Genomic DNA, 17061 nt, shown 5'->3' on the forward strand with positions numbered 1-17061 from the left:
TACTAAACACAAAACTGCCCCTTTAGGCAACAAAATCCTGTATTTGTCAGTGGCATTGTGTTGCAGTATCAGGAAGTGCAAATGTCAGCCAGGATGGTTTATTAGTTTGGTCTATCAGATATCTCATGACTAAAAAACTAAAGAAAATGCTCACTTCTTACTTGATCAAGATGCCTTTCATGGCCCTACAGCAGGAACAGTTCTGCAGGGGACACATCTCAAACAAAACTAAGAACCAATCCGGTTCTAAAGGCACAGGTAGCCATCAGTCCCATAAAGGTCATCACTATAGCTTATCTTCAGTGTCACTTCTCTAGGACCAAAGTCTGAAACTGAGTTATCCTGATATTCCAAAATGCAACACCTTCCATAAGCAGTTTTGCACTACAGATCCCTATTCTTGTCTGTCTGTGGATGAGGTGATAAAATATTTGAGATCATTTAGACATGTCCTTCTCTAATGATTAGATTAATTATGTCTCTTTAGTGATGAAAACCTCTAGATTCTGTATTTCACTTTTTTTTTCACAAACCTAGTCATTTCTTTTAACAGTCCCTCAACCATCCTGTGTGATATTGGCTGCCACAGTTTTCTTTTCTCCTACAAACAAATCATTTTCTTATAGAAACAAGTTAGGCTACATGCTGTAGGATGTTTTTAAACTGTTTGTTTGCTTGTTTGCTAGTTTATTTGGTGGCATGCAGGCAGAGGCAGACACAGATCTCTTTCTTGTGCTGTAGCTCACTTGTAGCCCCACAGCATTTTCAGTGGTCAATAGGATGAAAACACCAGGTTCTTTTAACATGGTCTAGATACCTGTCAGCCTGGTACTACTTAGCTTGTTTTTTTTAATTTAAAGCAAAAAATAATGTTGATGTTACACAACACGACATTAATTTTTAAACCACAGAGTGTGCTTAAATTATTATCCAATGTATGTCGGTGGTTTAGTGTTTTTCTCTTGCACTGGGTTAAATAGAGCTTAAAGTTAAATTGTCTCTCTTCTTGGCATTTTTAGACTGAATATTAACTTGGGTCAAAAGTAATCAGAATGTTATTTTGGAAAAAGAATATGATAATTCAGTACCTTTTCCTTCAGGCTATGAAGAGTGCTCATAATATAATTCCCAGAGAATACAGCATGCAGTGACCTTGGTAAGTAATTGATGACACCTCACATAAGCACCTATCCTTTCCCTATGCAATATTGTTGCAGGATCATATTTGCAAAAAATGCCACAGCCAGCATTAGCCACAAGCATTGATAGATTCCATCGTGGCAACAAAGAAGGAATAAAAACAGGCTGCAAAATGTATCATCTGAAAATGAGCAGAAAATCTTGGAAAAGATTCTTTTCATTTCTCAACATTTTCCAACTGTTTTAAGGGTTGTTCTTAATTCAAAATAAAACTGTTGTGTAAATATGGGAAACCATAAAAAATAATCTGACAAGTTTATTCAGAGAAATATTTTGCAGTTAAGCAAGACTAAATGTGTCTATTCCACACAATGCTGTTTCTTTATACCACTGTGACATCTCATTTCCAGGTTTGTGTAACTTAATAAAACTGGCTTATTTGACAGTGGTTTTATTGTTAATATTCACAAGTATTGAAGAGAAATGGAAGGGAAAATTCATTTTCAAGAGGTAGGCAACCTGTTATTTAAGTCATAATCCTCCTCTTTTTTACTTTTTTCTGCTTCCACACTATGTAGAGATCTTATTTCCAATTAAAATCTAACCATACCCTAATGGATGATGTGACTTTAGAGAGCTGATATTTCATTTTTGCATCAAAGAAAAGAAAAAAAGAAAGCTAGGAAATTCCTAGGAAGCAAAATTATAACTTAAAAAAATTAATTAAACTTATCCAATTGCTTATGATTACTAGATGATTATTCCCATCCTAAAGCACCTTAACAACCAGACAATTCCAACATATTTGCATAACTCAAATTTTCTCATATTTCTTTTTTAAATTTTTACACAATTTTCCATTAAGTTCATATGATTAAATGTGAGATGAGTGAACTTCATAAATCACACAACATTCTTTTTATCAAATATAGATTGAGTCACTTTTCCTCTTGCTAAGTCCATTCCTCCTCATGCACCTGTTTACCAAGCCCTTTTCTCACCATGCCAGACCCAGGTTTTGTTAAAAAAGGCTGCATATTCACTTCATACTCAGACTCCCCCCATGCATGTATGAAAAATTTATAGTCTATAAATTTTACCCTGTGCATTTAAAAAAGAAAAAAAATTAACAGTGGTAATTCCTACTTTGAAGGTAATGGGAAATCCCATTTCCTTATGGGATTTGCCTGTGTCAGAAAAGACATGCAATAGCTTTCATGGGGAATAGTGCCCAACTCACATCTTTTCTTATATTTTAGGCTCTAATTTGTGATTTGGTTTGGTATGTTATTCCTTTTGTCATCAGCAACACAACTTTTTTTTCTTGCTATATTTTTATCAAAAGACCCTGTGTGAGTGTGTGAGGGAATTACCTTTCTACTCCTCTCAATAATACTTAGATTGCTTCTTCTCTGCTCTGAGTAAGTACTCCACAGCTCACTTTTTTTTGCTGTAAGTTGTTTGATAAACTCTATGAGATGATAATATTTCTGCATTTGATTGAAGAGTATGTTATCCTTTTCTGATGCCAAATGAATTGTTGCTAGGGCTCTGCACATTCCCACCTGAGTATTTAGCAAGGCTAACTATAGAGTGTTTGGAAAAAAGCATGATAATCACTGCCAAAATGAGTATTTTGTAAAACATGATCTTCATAGCCAGGAAACCAAACACATTTCTCTGTGTGCCAGTTTTGGGGGCTTTTTTACACCTTCTCAAGCAGATGTTTGACACTTTAAATCAAACTCTGCTAGGTCTTGATGGACATAAAATTTCTGCCTTTTTTTCTTTTTCTGGAGGAAATAAAACTAGTTTCCTGAGTCCTGACATACAATTTGGGTTTGAATACTTCATTTTAATGAAGGAAGATGCTGTAGGTAAAATAATTATATTCTCTAGATACTAATATTTTAGAAGAGGCAGAAATATTGTCAACCATATACAGAGAGTTATAATAGATTTCTGCATTCTTTTTTCTCATGATATATTGATTGTTTCTCATCCTTCTAAAGAGTGAATCACATGATTCTTGTCATTCTTCTTGTAAGAAGAAATGGGGACCATTTTTTAGTGAAATTCAACCCCAGAATTTGAACCCAAAAGTCAGGCCTTTCTCTGCGTGCAGCAGTAGGAAAAGCAATGGATCTCTATTTGGTCTTGCATGGAAAAATACAATGTGAATATTGACATTTGTCTATGCATAGCAAACACTGTCAGATCTGGATTTATGGAAGATGGATAAGGTAGTTGGTTAATGACCCCACTAAAAAATTTATGTTATATTAGCAGTGATAGAGTTGTGCATGCCTGTTAGCATTTGCCAATTTTACAAGGGAGAGGAGCATCTTTAGGAAATTGAAGAACTTCTCTGTAGAATGAAGAGTGTTAAATCCACTTCACCTACAAATGCCTTCTTAAACAACCAGTAAAACTGAAATTTAAATTCAATTGAAGTTTGGAGCTCGAAATGTCAGTGAAATTTTGAAGCTCTGCTGCAATAAAACTGTCCTGTAACCAAAAAGAAAGATGACAATGTCAGTCATATAATTTAATCAGACTATGATAAAAGTCAATTTCTGCCTCTTTCAGATTCTGTCTAAAGCTTTTGATGATGCCTAAAAGTTATCAAGGGACAGGCAGTCACAGAGTAATGCACAGAGCTCCCTCTCCATCATCAAGACCACTGATATTCTTGGTATTGGGGTGCAGGGATAGCCACAGAAGTTTCGTTTAGTTTTCACATTCTTCTATTATAAAATGTGTATTTTAAAAGGTTGTATTTTACTGACAGAAATTATATAGTTTGATTACTTTTTTTTTTATCCACTGACTAGTATAGCTGATACTGGACTATACAAATTGATTGTAGTTATATATTTAGGCAAACACAGGCACTATCTGTAAATAAAAATAGTAAGTTTTACTAAACCAACTGGTTTAAATAATTTCCAAATAATGTGCTCAGAAATTGTAGCTAGGTGTACAGTCTTTCTGACTTCAGGGTTTGCATATCCAAAAGTATGCTTGCTTCACTTTTTTTTTAAATTAAAAACTTGTCCACAGACTTTTCTTTATCTTTGTACCAAAGTGTCTTTATTTCACGTGTCTGGGTTTTGTCACATTTAGGATACAATGTATAATTTGTTGGGAGGAAGTGCATCACAAAGTGACTTTTCAGGTTGAGTCAACTACGAGCCATATTTGGGTCAGACAGGATTTTTGGTGTGTGTCACAAGAAAAAAAGTTTCTTCCTTTAAAGTTTGAAATTCAGCTAATGGAGGCAAGGTGATGTGTTTTTTAATTCAACAAGTAGACCAATATTATAACACAGATATGTGAAGCAGATAAAGGCCTCACTGTGGCAGTCACAGCCTCAAAATACTCTTACAGACCCACTGCACATTTCATGTACAAGAGGAGCCCAGTTTCTGCTCTTGGAGCAGCTCAGCACACTTCTTGCACCAGACATTACTTTAAGAGATTATTAGTGTTTGGGTGTAGTTGTTATTTAGTTATAAGATAGATCTGGCTTTTTGTTTCCTGTTTCTTAACTTTCACTTCTCTTTGCTCTTGGTAGCTCTTTCTTGGCTGACTCATTTCAGCCTTACTTGCAGGTTGAGAATTTTGGGGGGACACAGTTCCTGCACATAAGATAATTTTTTTCTTCATTATTTGGCTGTGCAAAATCTCTTTTTACTGCTACAATAGAATTGCTTGTTCTTCTTCCCTTTTCAAAACTGAAGAGGGAGAATGAGAATGAATGGACTGAGCCAGTCACAAACTGTATCATGAGAGTTTAGATAGGACATTAGGAAAATGTTCTTCCCTATGATATTGATGCATCACCAGAAGAGAGGTGGTGGAATCTTACCCCTTGAAGGATTTCGAAGTTCAGCTACCACAAAAGCCACAGGTAACCACAGCTGACCTGGGATAGTGGTGCTTATGGTCCTTCCCAGAGAAGAGAGTTGGAATAATCTCCACAGGGTCCTTCAGGCCCAAAGTTCTTTTGGGTTATATTGCTGTAATGTTTTACCTTGTAAATGATAAATAAAGTAATATCAAAGCAGGTTGACACAAAATGTGCAGAGGTTTAGAGAAAGTGATAATTCCAGCCCAAGAGCAGGTTAATTTACCAATAAAGAACAAGTGCTATGTTTTCCTGAATGATAAAATACTGATGACTTACTCCTCTTGGACTGTCATTTTACTGTTGATTTTAGACAGGCTCTCAATGGAGAACATTATTTATCTGATAGTCTATCTAAGCCCCTTATTCTACTCTATCTTTTTATAATAAGCCTACTGCCTTTACTTTATATAATTTTGAATTTTGGTCCTTTTTTATTTATGGGTACAGAAAAGTGATCTCATACTTATGAAGATCATTAATTGTGAAACTCTCCAGAATTACAGGTTGTTCTGACTGATGTATCAGTAAACTTTGAATTGTCTCCTTTATCAGCCTGAAGTTTGTGTAATTGTGTTTACCAAAAATTCAATTTCTAAATGAAACTTAATCAGGAAATAAAATCAAGAAGCTACTGAGGTCTGTTTCACATCCCATAATCATTTTAAATAGAAGTTCATTGAGATTGTTTTGCTTATCTTAACTTTGAGGATAAAACATATTTGGAAGACATTAAAGTTTTCATGGAGTCACAGAACAATTTGAGTTGGAAGGAACATTAATGATCATCTGTGAATATTTGTTTTTGTGGACGTTCTTTTGGTTTAACTTATTTCTGTATTAAAACTGTCCAGTGGTTTCAACACTAATTAGATTGGTATTTCATGAGATATCCAGATTTGTTGCATTTAGACTTGTTGATTTTCCCACTAGATTCCATTCCGCATTAAGTGCAAGTTAATTTATAGGTTGACTATAATTGCACATGCTAAAGATTTTAAAAATGGCAATGATTTATTGTATTTGCTGTTAGTCTGTGCTTAGAACTGTGGCTTAAAAATCACTTGACCTACTTCTACCTAACAGCAACCCAATCCATCCTTAATGCATCAAATATGGATTTACTCAAAGCAATAAAGGAAGTCAGCCATGGCAACAATATCTGATCATGTGTGCAATGTGCTTTTTAGAATAAAACTTGTCCAACCATTTCTACATTTAACATTTAAACAGTGACTTTAATGTTGCAGATTGCTTCCTTTCTGGCTGTATGGCTTCAGCTGAAGTGATAGGAAGTGTCCTAAGTAAAGCTGCAGTGCTGAAGATTATTTTTTAATAAAGAGCACCACATGAGCTTTTTTTTAATTTAGTAGCTAATTCAGGATAGGTAATCAGAATAATTTATCACTTAAGGTTTAAATATAGAGATGCTTCTGTTTCCTTCACCCAAATGAACTATTAGCAATTCCCTTACAAAATTATGTGGTGCTCAAGAATGAGGCTTCTAGAACCTTAGGTCCTGACTAGTGAAGCACCATCTGAGGTGGAGCAGAAATCCAACACCTTCAAAAGAACTGACCAGATATGTGTTATCCAGGGTACACTCCCCTGTATTCTGTATTGTGAGCTGTGTTTTTTCTTTATTCTTTATGTAGAATATAAGAGGCTCCAGGCTGGAAAGGGGTCATCTAATATTGCAACATTTTACTGTAAGAGAGGTGTAGAATATGAGCTGGATGAACCAGTTCAGTAAGCCTGGGACAATACTGAAAAAGTGTCCAAGGACAAGAAATCAAGTAAATATTAACTTAGTACTAAAAATGTCTTTTAAATCCTCATGCTGTTGGAACACATAATAGCAAAGTAGAACCTGTGCTTGTTTATAAATTGACTTTTGTGAAGAGGACAGATTAATGCCACCTGGAGAAACTTACCAAAAGATTGCTATGAACTCAGGCTGTTGAACTGTTTATACTTTCTATTTAAAACTTCCTCATACTATGCCCTGTGATTTTAATTGTCCTGTGGAATGCAGGGCTGCAGATAATGCAATGTATTCTTTGATATAGAAGTGTTTATGGTTTGTATTTGCCTATGATGGGTGATGGGATTCAAACCTTTTGTAACACTGCTATAAAAAAATACCTCATGAGAGCTGCCTTCAACCAAAATGTTGAAGTACCTACAAACTGCAAATATGACCTAGGGTATAGATCCACTGAATTAGAGCAACTGGTTTTCTCTTACCACTTGAGATGAAGAGATTGAATGTAGCTTTTAGTTGGTTAGTAATAATATAAATTAGTAGACAATAAATATTGTTAATTATTGGTTAATCTCGTATTTCATTACTAGGATCCAAAACTTGTTTGACAAATGGAATGAAATCTTATTGCTAATTGATATTTTCGTATGGAAAGTTTAGTGACAGAAATTTCCTTTATTATTTGGTCAATGGTGAACACTTAGTGAAAATCAACATCTCAATCCTGGTATTTGAAGCATGTATTCTACATTGGGATCCTAATGGTTTTGCTCCAAGTCCCCAAGGGATTTTAATACTCCCAGTTATTCAATAACATACAGCAGAGACAAGCAAGCATGTTAGAAAAATGGATATTTGGAGGCATGTGTTTCCTTCCAGTTCCTAAAAAAGCTGAATTACTAGAGACAAAGGGATTTTATAACACCCATTCACCAAGGCACTAACCTGGCATGGGCCATCAGACCTCGTCCAAAACCAGCACTCTGGTGTTTAATTCTGAACTCCAGGCAAGGTTTACCTGTGACTCCTCATTAAAATGGGTCTGTCTTTCCATGGGCTCAAAATTACTTTTTGAATCTCCACTTGATTGATCTCTTCTGTAACAACTAGGTTTCCTGGTGACTTAAGGGGTCTTTCCATTGCATCAGAAATTATTAATTACCATAGAGTTCTTCTAAAACATCTGTATTTTTTTTCAATTGTTAAAAAGCTTACATGAAACATTAGATGGAAATGAGTGCCAATATCCTGAAGGGGAAAATAGATCTTATTTAAAAGCAGTTTATTTTTCTGATCTTCACACTCAGAAATTAACACAGATGTTTTGGTGTATCTGCAATAGAGTCCTGGCTGTAGCTGTGACCAAGAAAGTGCCAATTTCTTAATCTTTTTTAGCAAATAAAGAAAAAAAAATCAAGCAAATTAGTAAAGCACATTTAAACACGGCCAGGAAGTCATGGATCTATTTTAGTAATTGTGAAGAAGGTGGCTCATCCTCAGAGGGTGTGATTAAATTCCTAATGCCAGAATAAAAAAAAAGAAAAAGCAGTACCTGCCTGTTTGTAGCTGGACTCAGCAAGTGAAAGCAGGCTCCAGAAATGTTCTGTGGAGGAATTCCTCTGCCAAGCTCCCTGCTCCAGATGGATGAAGAAATGCAGCTGCAGCATGAAACCCCAAACATTTACATCACAAACATCTGCAGAGCTGAAGATGTCTTTTCTTTGGCACTCACTTCCTCTGTGAAGCAGTGAAAGTTCTGAGAAGACTGTCCTTGTCCCCAAAATTCAGTTGTGCCCAAAGAGTGGCACAGAGAGGTGTCTGCAAAGAGGGAAAAGTGAGGATTTGACTATCTAGCATCCAGGAAATAAAGTTCTTGAGACAACATAGGGCAGGAGTTACTATTTATTTGTTTTAGGTACCAGTCTTCTAAATAACTGAAACAATTTCAGATGTTACCGTAGGGTATTAAGTTCAAAATTATGACTTTTTGGTATCTGTAAGCTTCATTCCATCTGTTCTTTCTGGCCCACATTTATGCTGATGGTATCTGTCTGGTTGCTCCCACTGCACAGGAGTGACACTTGGCCTGGTACATACTTAAACAGAGGGTTTTTGGGTTTTTTTTGCTTGAATCTACAAATGGGGGAGAAAAATAAACTTCTGATTTTCTCATACTGGCATTATAGAAAATATCTATTTAATTAACACTTCTAGAAGTGTTTGAAGGTAGAAGATTTCTATGCAAGATTAATGTATGGTAAGTGTAAATTGCAGAATTGCAATTGTAGTGTATTAGGAAAATAATTATGTTATTTGAAGGTTAGCCATATAATTTTCTTTTATTCTTTTAGAATGGCAGTTGAATTTCAACAATGTAATATTTTCTAGAAATAAGTATTTTTTAATGGCTTCACTTAGGCAGCAGAGAACACGTTAATGGTCACGAATTTGGCAGAGGACATTGTTTGCTTTCACCACTGTGTGATTCATCAGAACTCCGGTAGGATGGTGGTCACAGAGCAGTGCAGGGCTGCCAAAGGCATCAGCAACCTTGGACACCTTTACACCACAAATTTTAGTGACACAAAAAGGCTGTAGCATGTCTGATAGAGAGGCCACCTGAGAAGCATCACCCTGAGTTTGTGCAGTCATGAAGCTTCACTATGCTGAGATCTTGGGAGCATCAGAGAGGCAGCAGTACAGCATCACACCTGAGCTAAAAAGCCCAACTTCTCTGCATGGCTAAATGGGCTCAGGGTACAGAGCAGCAGCAGCTCTGACGTCTGTCTAAACAGAGGCTCTTAAGCTGTTTGTTTCTGCAAAAGGCTTTTTAATAACAAGGTGAAAAATCTACTGCTCTTCAGCATTTAGTGATGAGTACACCTGCACTGCTGCCACCTTGAGCTGGTTTAGCTGGCTGTAGATTGGAGGTGTGTATGTCTTTTCAGTTGCATTCTGTAAATGTCTAGAGGACAGGAAACCCTGGCGTTGCAGTCCAGCTGGCTGTGCGAGCCACCAGGAGCTTAGGCAGTCACACTGGAGTGTTTGGTTTATTGCACTGGAGAGCAGGGAACCATAATACCGCCCACTCTTGGGGAGACATCTTGGTTAAGGACTTCACTGGTGTAGCTGTAGCTGGGTATGTTCTCTTGGTGTAGCTCTGCTAGGTGAAACAACGTTTTCCTGTGAAAAATAGCACTCGGGAGCTACACATGGGAAGTGCTGCACGGGAACTGCATCATGTTATTCCTCATTGGGAGGGAAACCATAGCCATTGCTGCTATTCCCTGCAGAACCCACTGAAGTCTGTGTTCTTTAGAGTCCCAGAAGAGGTTTAAGTTCTGTGATCACGCTAATTTAATAGGAGAGGTTTAATTATTTGATACCACAGGAAAAAAAACAGAATTACTGACTTTTGCATCCTTTCCAAATCTGACATTTCCAAGCAGGTCTGTAATGGCAGTCTCAAAGGACCCATGCAGTCCCGAGCACAGCCAAAGGATAACCTGTTGCTAAGCAACCAATATAAGTGTGCTGCTCAACATTTATTTCATTTGGAAAGGAATGTATTCTTTAAGTACTTCATCTTAGCTACTAAACACAAAGAGTTTTCCACTTGTTTTTCTGTAGCTGTGCACATGTGTAAAACAGCCCATTTGCCCAATCAATGTGCACCTCCAATAACATGTGTCAGAGAGGAACATGCAAAATAAAAGGTATAAAAAACTGGCACAAATACTTTAGTCGTTTCTAAGATCAGCATCCTGAATTTGCCTCTTTGTGTCTTTGTTTAGCCTAATTGAAAGTGGGCTGCCTCGGAAGCACGGATGTGGCAGAGCTTTCTGCAGAGCCTACCAGTGTTTGTTGATGCAGCCTTTCTTGAAGATGTCAGGGTTTTCCCACTGATATGAGGAAACATTTTTAATCCTGATAAGCAAAGGCCAGAACACAACACCCAGTTTCCATCCTGAAGACTCCAAATCTCAGAGTCTGGACTTGTTTCAGAAAAGCAGCTAAATAGCTTCAGAAAAGAGCACTTAACGCCCTACAATTAACACCATTTTCACCTTAGTGCTTGTCCCTACAGTGAAATAAAACCCCATAGGTCTGCTAGGCTTGTGTGTGTGTATCTGAAAGCAGCCTTGGCTGAATAGTCTATAGCTAGATTGTCCTTGCAGGAGTTGTTAGTCATGTTTTCCAGTTTAGAGTACATTGGGTGCCTGTGTATCTGAAGAGCTTTTTGTTCCTAGCCAGTGAAGGTCTTTCTGCTACTGACCCAATGGATCCTGTTGGATATAGACAGATGTCTCACTGCCCTTTGATCAAGTGACATGGATACACGTTTTGCCTTCATCTGGTGTGCTTTCCAAACGACATGTTTTGTCAAATGAAATGCAGTGTGGGAGTACTACAGTGTTTGCAAGCTAAGCTGTGTCTTGGGAGCAGTAACTAACAACTACAGCTTTTTTTAGAGCTGAGGAAAATTAAGCTCAGTGTTAAAGAAATGCAGCTGAGCTCTTCATGGAATCCTGCAGCTCTAGTGACTGAGGACTCTTGGTGTCTTAGACTACTCAGGTGCACAGATCTCTCCCTGCCCCTCTCCCTCACTTCACTCTGCTTTCTATGCTTAAGTAGGGAACTGTCTTCCAGACATCTCTTCATTGGAGGACTCAAGTGTTTGCCTTCCATCTGTGCATTCATGATGCAGCTCTCCCAGAGCTAATCAATACTTCTTTCTTCTGTCAGCTGCAGTCCATGCAGGAACACTGCTGTCAACAGGCTGACACTGCAGTGCCACATCTCACAGCGTGGCTGTCACATCTGGGAGCAGGAGAGCAAATTTGCTGCTTAACCTGGCAGCCTGGTCATGAAGAGATTGATTTTGGTTTTGAGATGGAAATAATTGCCATTTTCAATCCCAGAGTTTTGATCTGTTAAAGTAAATTGTTGTCTGTCTTGCTTTATTTAGGGAATACTTTCCCAAAACTGCTGCTTCCTCAGTTTTCAGTGACCTCTCACTGCAGAGAAGTACAAGATCAACCAACAAACCTTGTCACAAGAAGCTCACATGAAAAATAACTCCCAAGAAAGTTATCTGACCAAATCCAAAACAGACTTGCTTAATGAGGGAACAAGTAGGGAAATACAAGTCTGGAGGGTTTTTTCAAGCCCAAATAAAATAAAGAAGTCAGGAAAAGGACAAAATGAATGGGCCATTTATTTATCAAGATGCTTGATTTCAAGTTGCAAGATTCCCAACAGCATTTAGGTTTGGGAAAAAAAAAATCAGCATTTTTCACTAAAAAAATTAATCAGGGAATGGTTAACAAACACTCACAAGAGGACGTTGTGTGAGTAACATATACTGAAATAAAACTACAGGGGGAATAAATTACAGACAAAAATACAGCACAAATAAAGAGCAAGGGTATCTTAAGCAAAGTGTAATTCTAAATTGAGTAAAGGGCAAAAGATGAGATGCAGTTTCACAGGAAATCTGAAATAGCTCCAGTTAAGCTTAACTTAGGCTGCAGGAGCTGTTATATTTGAAATAGATCTATGTATTACTGTATAATTGAGGCATCTTGAGAGGCTGTAAGCACCATTATGCAGTAGCTTGTGTAAATATCCTGAGTGAACCAATGATGAGGTGGGGGAATATAAAATGCAGAGCATAGATTTGGCTAAAATTCAATATTTTGGAGGGGGTTTAATATAACTAAAGAAACTGCAAGAGAAAAAGTGAGAATAGATGAGGATGTGTGACTCTGCCAAGGGTATATTATATGCCCTCTACAAATTATTTCACAATTTAAGAGGGAGAAAGGAGGAAATTCAAGTCAGCATGCTTAATACATTTATTCTAACTCAATTTTATTGAATTATTTTTGACATTTTAGATTCTGTGTTAAATAAATCCCTTCATAGTGCCAATATAAGCAAGCATTTTCCCTTTGCCCTCAGTCAGCTGCAGTTTATGCATTAACAGGGACTTTCTGCTTGAAATTGTTCTTTTGGAGAGCCACTCCTCTGGAATTAGGCTCCCTGGTTGGCCACTGTACCTCGTTCTGATAGGACAGCAGGTGGATCTGGACAGCAGCCAAAGGGAATAACCTGTGACCCAGGGACAGGAGGGATAGCAGCACTGACACAGAAAACATTAGCACTGAAGGTGTGTTTCTCCTCTTCAGAAATGAAAATTGATATTCATAGCCACATTCTACCTAAGGAATGGCCCGACCTAAAAAAGGTAATAAGAGTTTAGATATTCAGTGCCTTATGTTATCAGCAACCATTTCTACCAATGTGGTTTTTGAAAGAAAAATGAATGAAGGGTTCTTTGGTAAATATCTCTAGGTTTTTGTCTAATTTGGGATTTTTTCCAACTGTAAAATATTTGTATTGCACTGCTTTGAAAAGCAAGAGTCCAGTCAGAAGGGGATGTAAAACTGGGCTCTCTTCCCCACTATTAATTTATTCTGAAGCAATTCCTAAAGTTTTCCTTGAGTTTTTTGAGACACAAAATCTTTGGATGATAATATAAATTCCACTTTCTTGATAAAAGTAGAGCTGTTCTGTCCCATTCCTAAATGGTATTCACTTTTGTTTTAAATAAAATAAATAATCAAATATTAGACAAAATTAATGTTAAGACAAATTCATTCACATCATTATACCCACAGGCATGAAATCATTAACTTCAATGGGAGTGGAGTCACTCTAAGAACAGCTAATTGATGATGGTAATTTTACTAGTATCTGTTATTTTTTCAGTTACTGGAAAGAAGTAGCATTGTACTTAAAATAGATAATCTCAATTGTCAAAACACTGAAGCTATAAGTGAATTTCTGTTAACTTATTATTGCTGTTGTTATTATTGTTATTTAATGACATAAATTTATTTTTATCCACAATATTTTTCATATGCTGTGAAATGTATTTTAGAATGAAAAATGTCATTTAGGTTTTAATGTAATCAATCTGAAAGGGTTTCATATCTATTAGCTCTGCATTTCTTTGATTTTAAGCAGTCCAGTTTCAGTCGATATTAGAGAGAGAGCAGCTGGGAAATGTAAACAGCATATTAGGAAAAAAAGTCATGAGAAAACCTGGCATTAAAAACATACATAGGATTATTTCTTCATTAGTCTGAAAAATAACATCATTATGCACAAAACCTCCTGGAAAGGAATATTTGTTTCCTTGTTTATCTAGGAAGGTTTTTATAAATATCTATTTGTACCTCCTATTTGTAATAATAACAGCTCCTGATGGAGACCACATGCACTGGATAATGTAGGTGAGGATACAGATACTTTTAGAAAAATTATGTCTGTTCCAAATGGGAGTTTAAATATCCAGACTACAAAGACAGGTTACGGTTACTTTTGCATATTTCAGATTTTATTGTCTTTGTGCAATAACTTCATAAAAATGCCTATAGAATTCCTTTGTTCTGATGTTATATGAGATTTTTTTAAAAACTAAATATTTTTGTCTGTAAGTACTTTAAAAGGGCAATAAATCCACTGAGATAAAATGGCCCCAAGAATTCCTTGATGTTCAGAGATGTGCATCCAGACTAAATTCACTAATGTTAAACACTGTGGGCCAGCACTGCATGTCTTTAAACAGAGAGAAAGAGGCAAATACCAAATTTTTAAAATTTAATTTCCACCTGCTAGGTTTTTTTTTCCTCTGTTCTGAGCGATTCAATGGTTTATTAATGGGCTCAGAGTAGAAAACAACTCTCAGAATTCCCTGGAGTCCTTTGAAAATTCAAGCCATTAACACAGATCTCTCCATTTCATGCAAGGAAAACCAATAAGGCATCTTAACATGCACAGATTTAATTTGTGCTAAATTTCTCTTTCTTGTTTCCAGCTTTGTAAATACTGGACCTTCAAGCTAAAAAAATCTATTGTCAAGATACTGATTTAACAGCCTAGAAAAATATCACAAGTATAAAAAAAATTCACAGGAAAAAAAGCAGATATGGACTGTCAATACCTACAACTAATAGCTGAGGGGAAGAAAGAATAAAATAAGTTCAGAACCAGACCAAAGGGTTTCTCTATTGCCTATGGGCTCCTTCAGCATCCATTTCAGGTACTTGTTTTCTGCTCAGCTTACAATTACAATTAGCATGGATCTAGTTTAAAATTCTCATTAGTCATCACTCAAACTTTCTCAAAATTTCAGTATTTTATATGTGTATAAACCTACAAATGTATAAATGTAAAATGTTAAATAAAATCTACATATTTGCATAATTGCACATAGCACACATCCTCAGTGACTGCATCTCTGGCTAAGGTCAGGAGCTTTGGCTCTTCACACCCACACCCACATTAGGAAAGCTCACAGTGGCATTAAGTACTGACTTGGTATCACAAGAAATTCAGGACTGTGTCCAAATCATTCACACTTCAGTGAAACAAATGCCTGCTCTTAGTTTCCTTTTAAATATTTCTTTTTTGGAGGAATGGGAATTCTGAGCATTGTTTTCACTCAGAGATTTCAAGAGTTTATTCCTTTCTAATTGATAATTTATGAAAGTAAAAGGAAATCAGCACCTTATGTAGGTTTTGCGTTTTTTGCATGAACAATTCTGAATCTCTCTGGAAGAATCAATGAGCATCTAAGCTTCTCCTTTGTAGCTTCTCTTCCCTGTTTAAATATTAATAGACAAGAGGCTGACCTTCACTCCTGCTGCTGAATCATGGAAGCTGAAAAGTGGAATCAATGCATCTTTGTGCTAATGATTAACTGATCACAGATTGGAAAGTTGTCAGCTCAATTTTCACATTGCCAGATGCTTAATTTAATATTTTCTGTGTCAAAATTATTTCAGTTAGAACCTCAATGTAGTAAGCAACTTTGAGCACTTTTAAAGCAGTTGTTTAAAAATGTTGCTGAACTGGAAATTGAAACTTCAGCTCTACAAACACCATTAGTCCAGTCCAACTCCACTCAGCACTTCTGCTGAAGTCAGTGAGGCTAATCTAGCTCAAAGCTGAGCATGTGTGTTTCTCCTGAATGAGGTATTTTTGTAAGAACTGCAATTATCATTATTTTTATTTTTATTAGTGCAGAGAGCTAACTAGCACTGGCTTTCTCTTCTTTCCTCCACAGAGATATGGATATGGTGGATGGGTACAGCTGGATCATCACTGCAAGGTTTGGGCTCTTTGGTGCTCAGAGCAGATCTTGTGTCATCATCAGAAGCTCAGAGTAGATCTATTAAGAAGCCAAGTGGCAATAAGATTGGCTCCTTGATACAGATTTCTCTAGAGGTCTATTTCCTATGAAAAAGTATCAGGCCAAGTCCTCAGCAGAACCTTTCACCTGAAACTCACAGTCTTGTATGGACCAGCATCCATTCTTCTTTGTAATCGCATTTTAATACTTGGAATGGATAGCTCTGAGAAAGTATTTTCAACAAGATAGGTCAGGCTGAAGCAGATTACATATAGATTTGGGTTGAGTTAAATGCAGTCATCTATATGAGAAGAAAACCCTAAAGGAGCAGATATTTAATAAAGAACAAACCACCTGCGGAGCCAAAGCTTGGATGGCACAGCATTTGGGATACATGGCAGCTGCAGGAAGGAGACAAGGACTGGACACATTTCTGGTGATTTTGCTAAAGATCTGATGCTAAAATTCTGTGCTAAAAATAGTTTGCAGAGCAACTCTGTGGCAAGTCAATAATGGCCTTACGTGCTCTGCCGAGGACTCTATCTGGCCTACTTCTGCCTGGAAATTTTGCATGACAAAAAGTGCCTGGCAAAATAAAATCCAGTTCAGACATGTGGAGCTGGGGATGTTAACTCCTAAGATTAAAATAACTCAAAGGCTTCCCATATAATTCTCTGAAGCACCAGGGTCAAACTGGAAGAAAATAATTCCGTGCATATTTTAGAAGTGCAATTTGGGATGTAGTTTAGTGATGGGAGAATTTTAAATGTGGTTTGCTGAATGAAATCAGCCTGCAGGATTTAATTTTTAAATGTGTCTCTCTTAATTTCCACAGACATTAATTAAGACATTAAATAGTAGATAATTTTTAGAATGGGATAGAGTAGAGAAGTATAGAATAGAATGGAACAGTAAAGTCCATGTGATATATTCATACATGATGAAGTGCTTGATTCTACTCTGCCTTTTTCTCACACCCCAAATATTTTTCTGTTTATTGGATAACCTGTATCAATGCACTAAACTTTTCTTAATTGAGTATTT

The 17061-nt window shown here is 36.7% G+C and overlaps 1 protein-coding gene across 6 annotated transcripts in view; it reads left to right on the plus strand.

Annotated features, from left to right (window-relative positions):
• Nucleotides 1-17061, plus strand: part of ACMSD (aminocarboxymuconate semialdehyde decarboxylase) — a 38333-nt gene that overhangs the window by 3508 nt on the left and 17764 nt on the right. Inside the window, exons 1-3 of one of the 6 annotated variants that reach the window (XM_056496020.1) lie at nt 12964-13065; nt 14701-14925; nt 15952-15996. In XM_056496020.1, coding sequence (XP_056351995.1) covers nt 15969-15996 — 28 coding nt within the window. In that variant the 5' untranslated portion in view covers nt 12964-13065; nt 14701-14925; nt 15952-15968. Of the gene's footprint in view, nt 1-1100; nt 1157-12822; nt 13066-14700; nt 14926-15951; nt 15997-17061 lie in introns of those variants that run through there. The other 5 variants (XM_056496016.1, XM_056496021.1, XM_056496015.1 and 2 more) reach the window with 5 other exon arrangements.

This window comes from Oenanthe melanoleuca, chromosome 7 (genome assembly GCF_029582105.1).
Source record: "Oenanthe melanoleuca isolate GR-GAL-2019-014 chromosome 7, OMel1.0, whole genome shotgun sequence".
NCBI lineage: Eukaryota > Metazoa > Chordata > Aves > Passeriformes > Muscicapidae > Oenanthe > Oenanthe melanoleuca.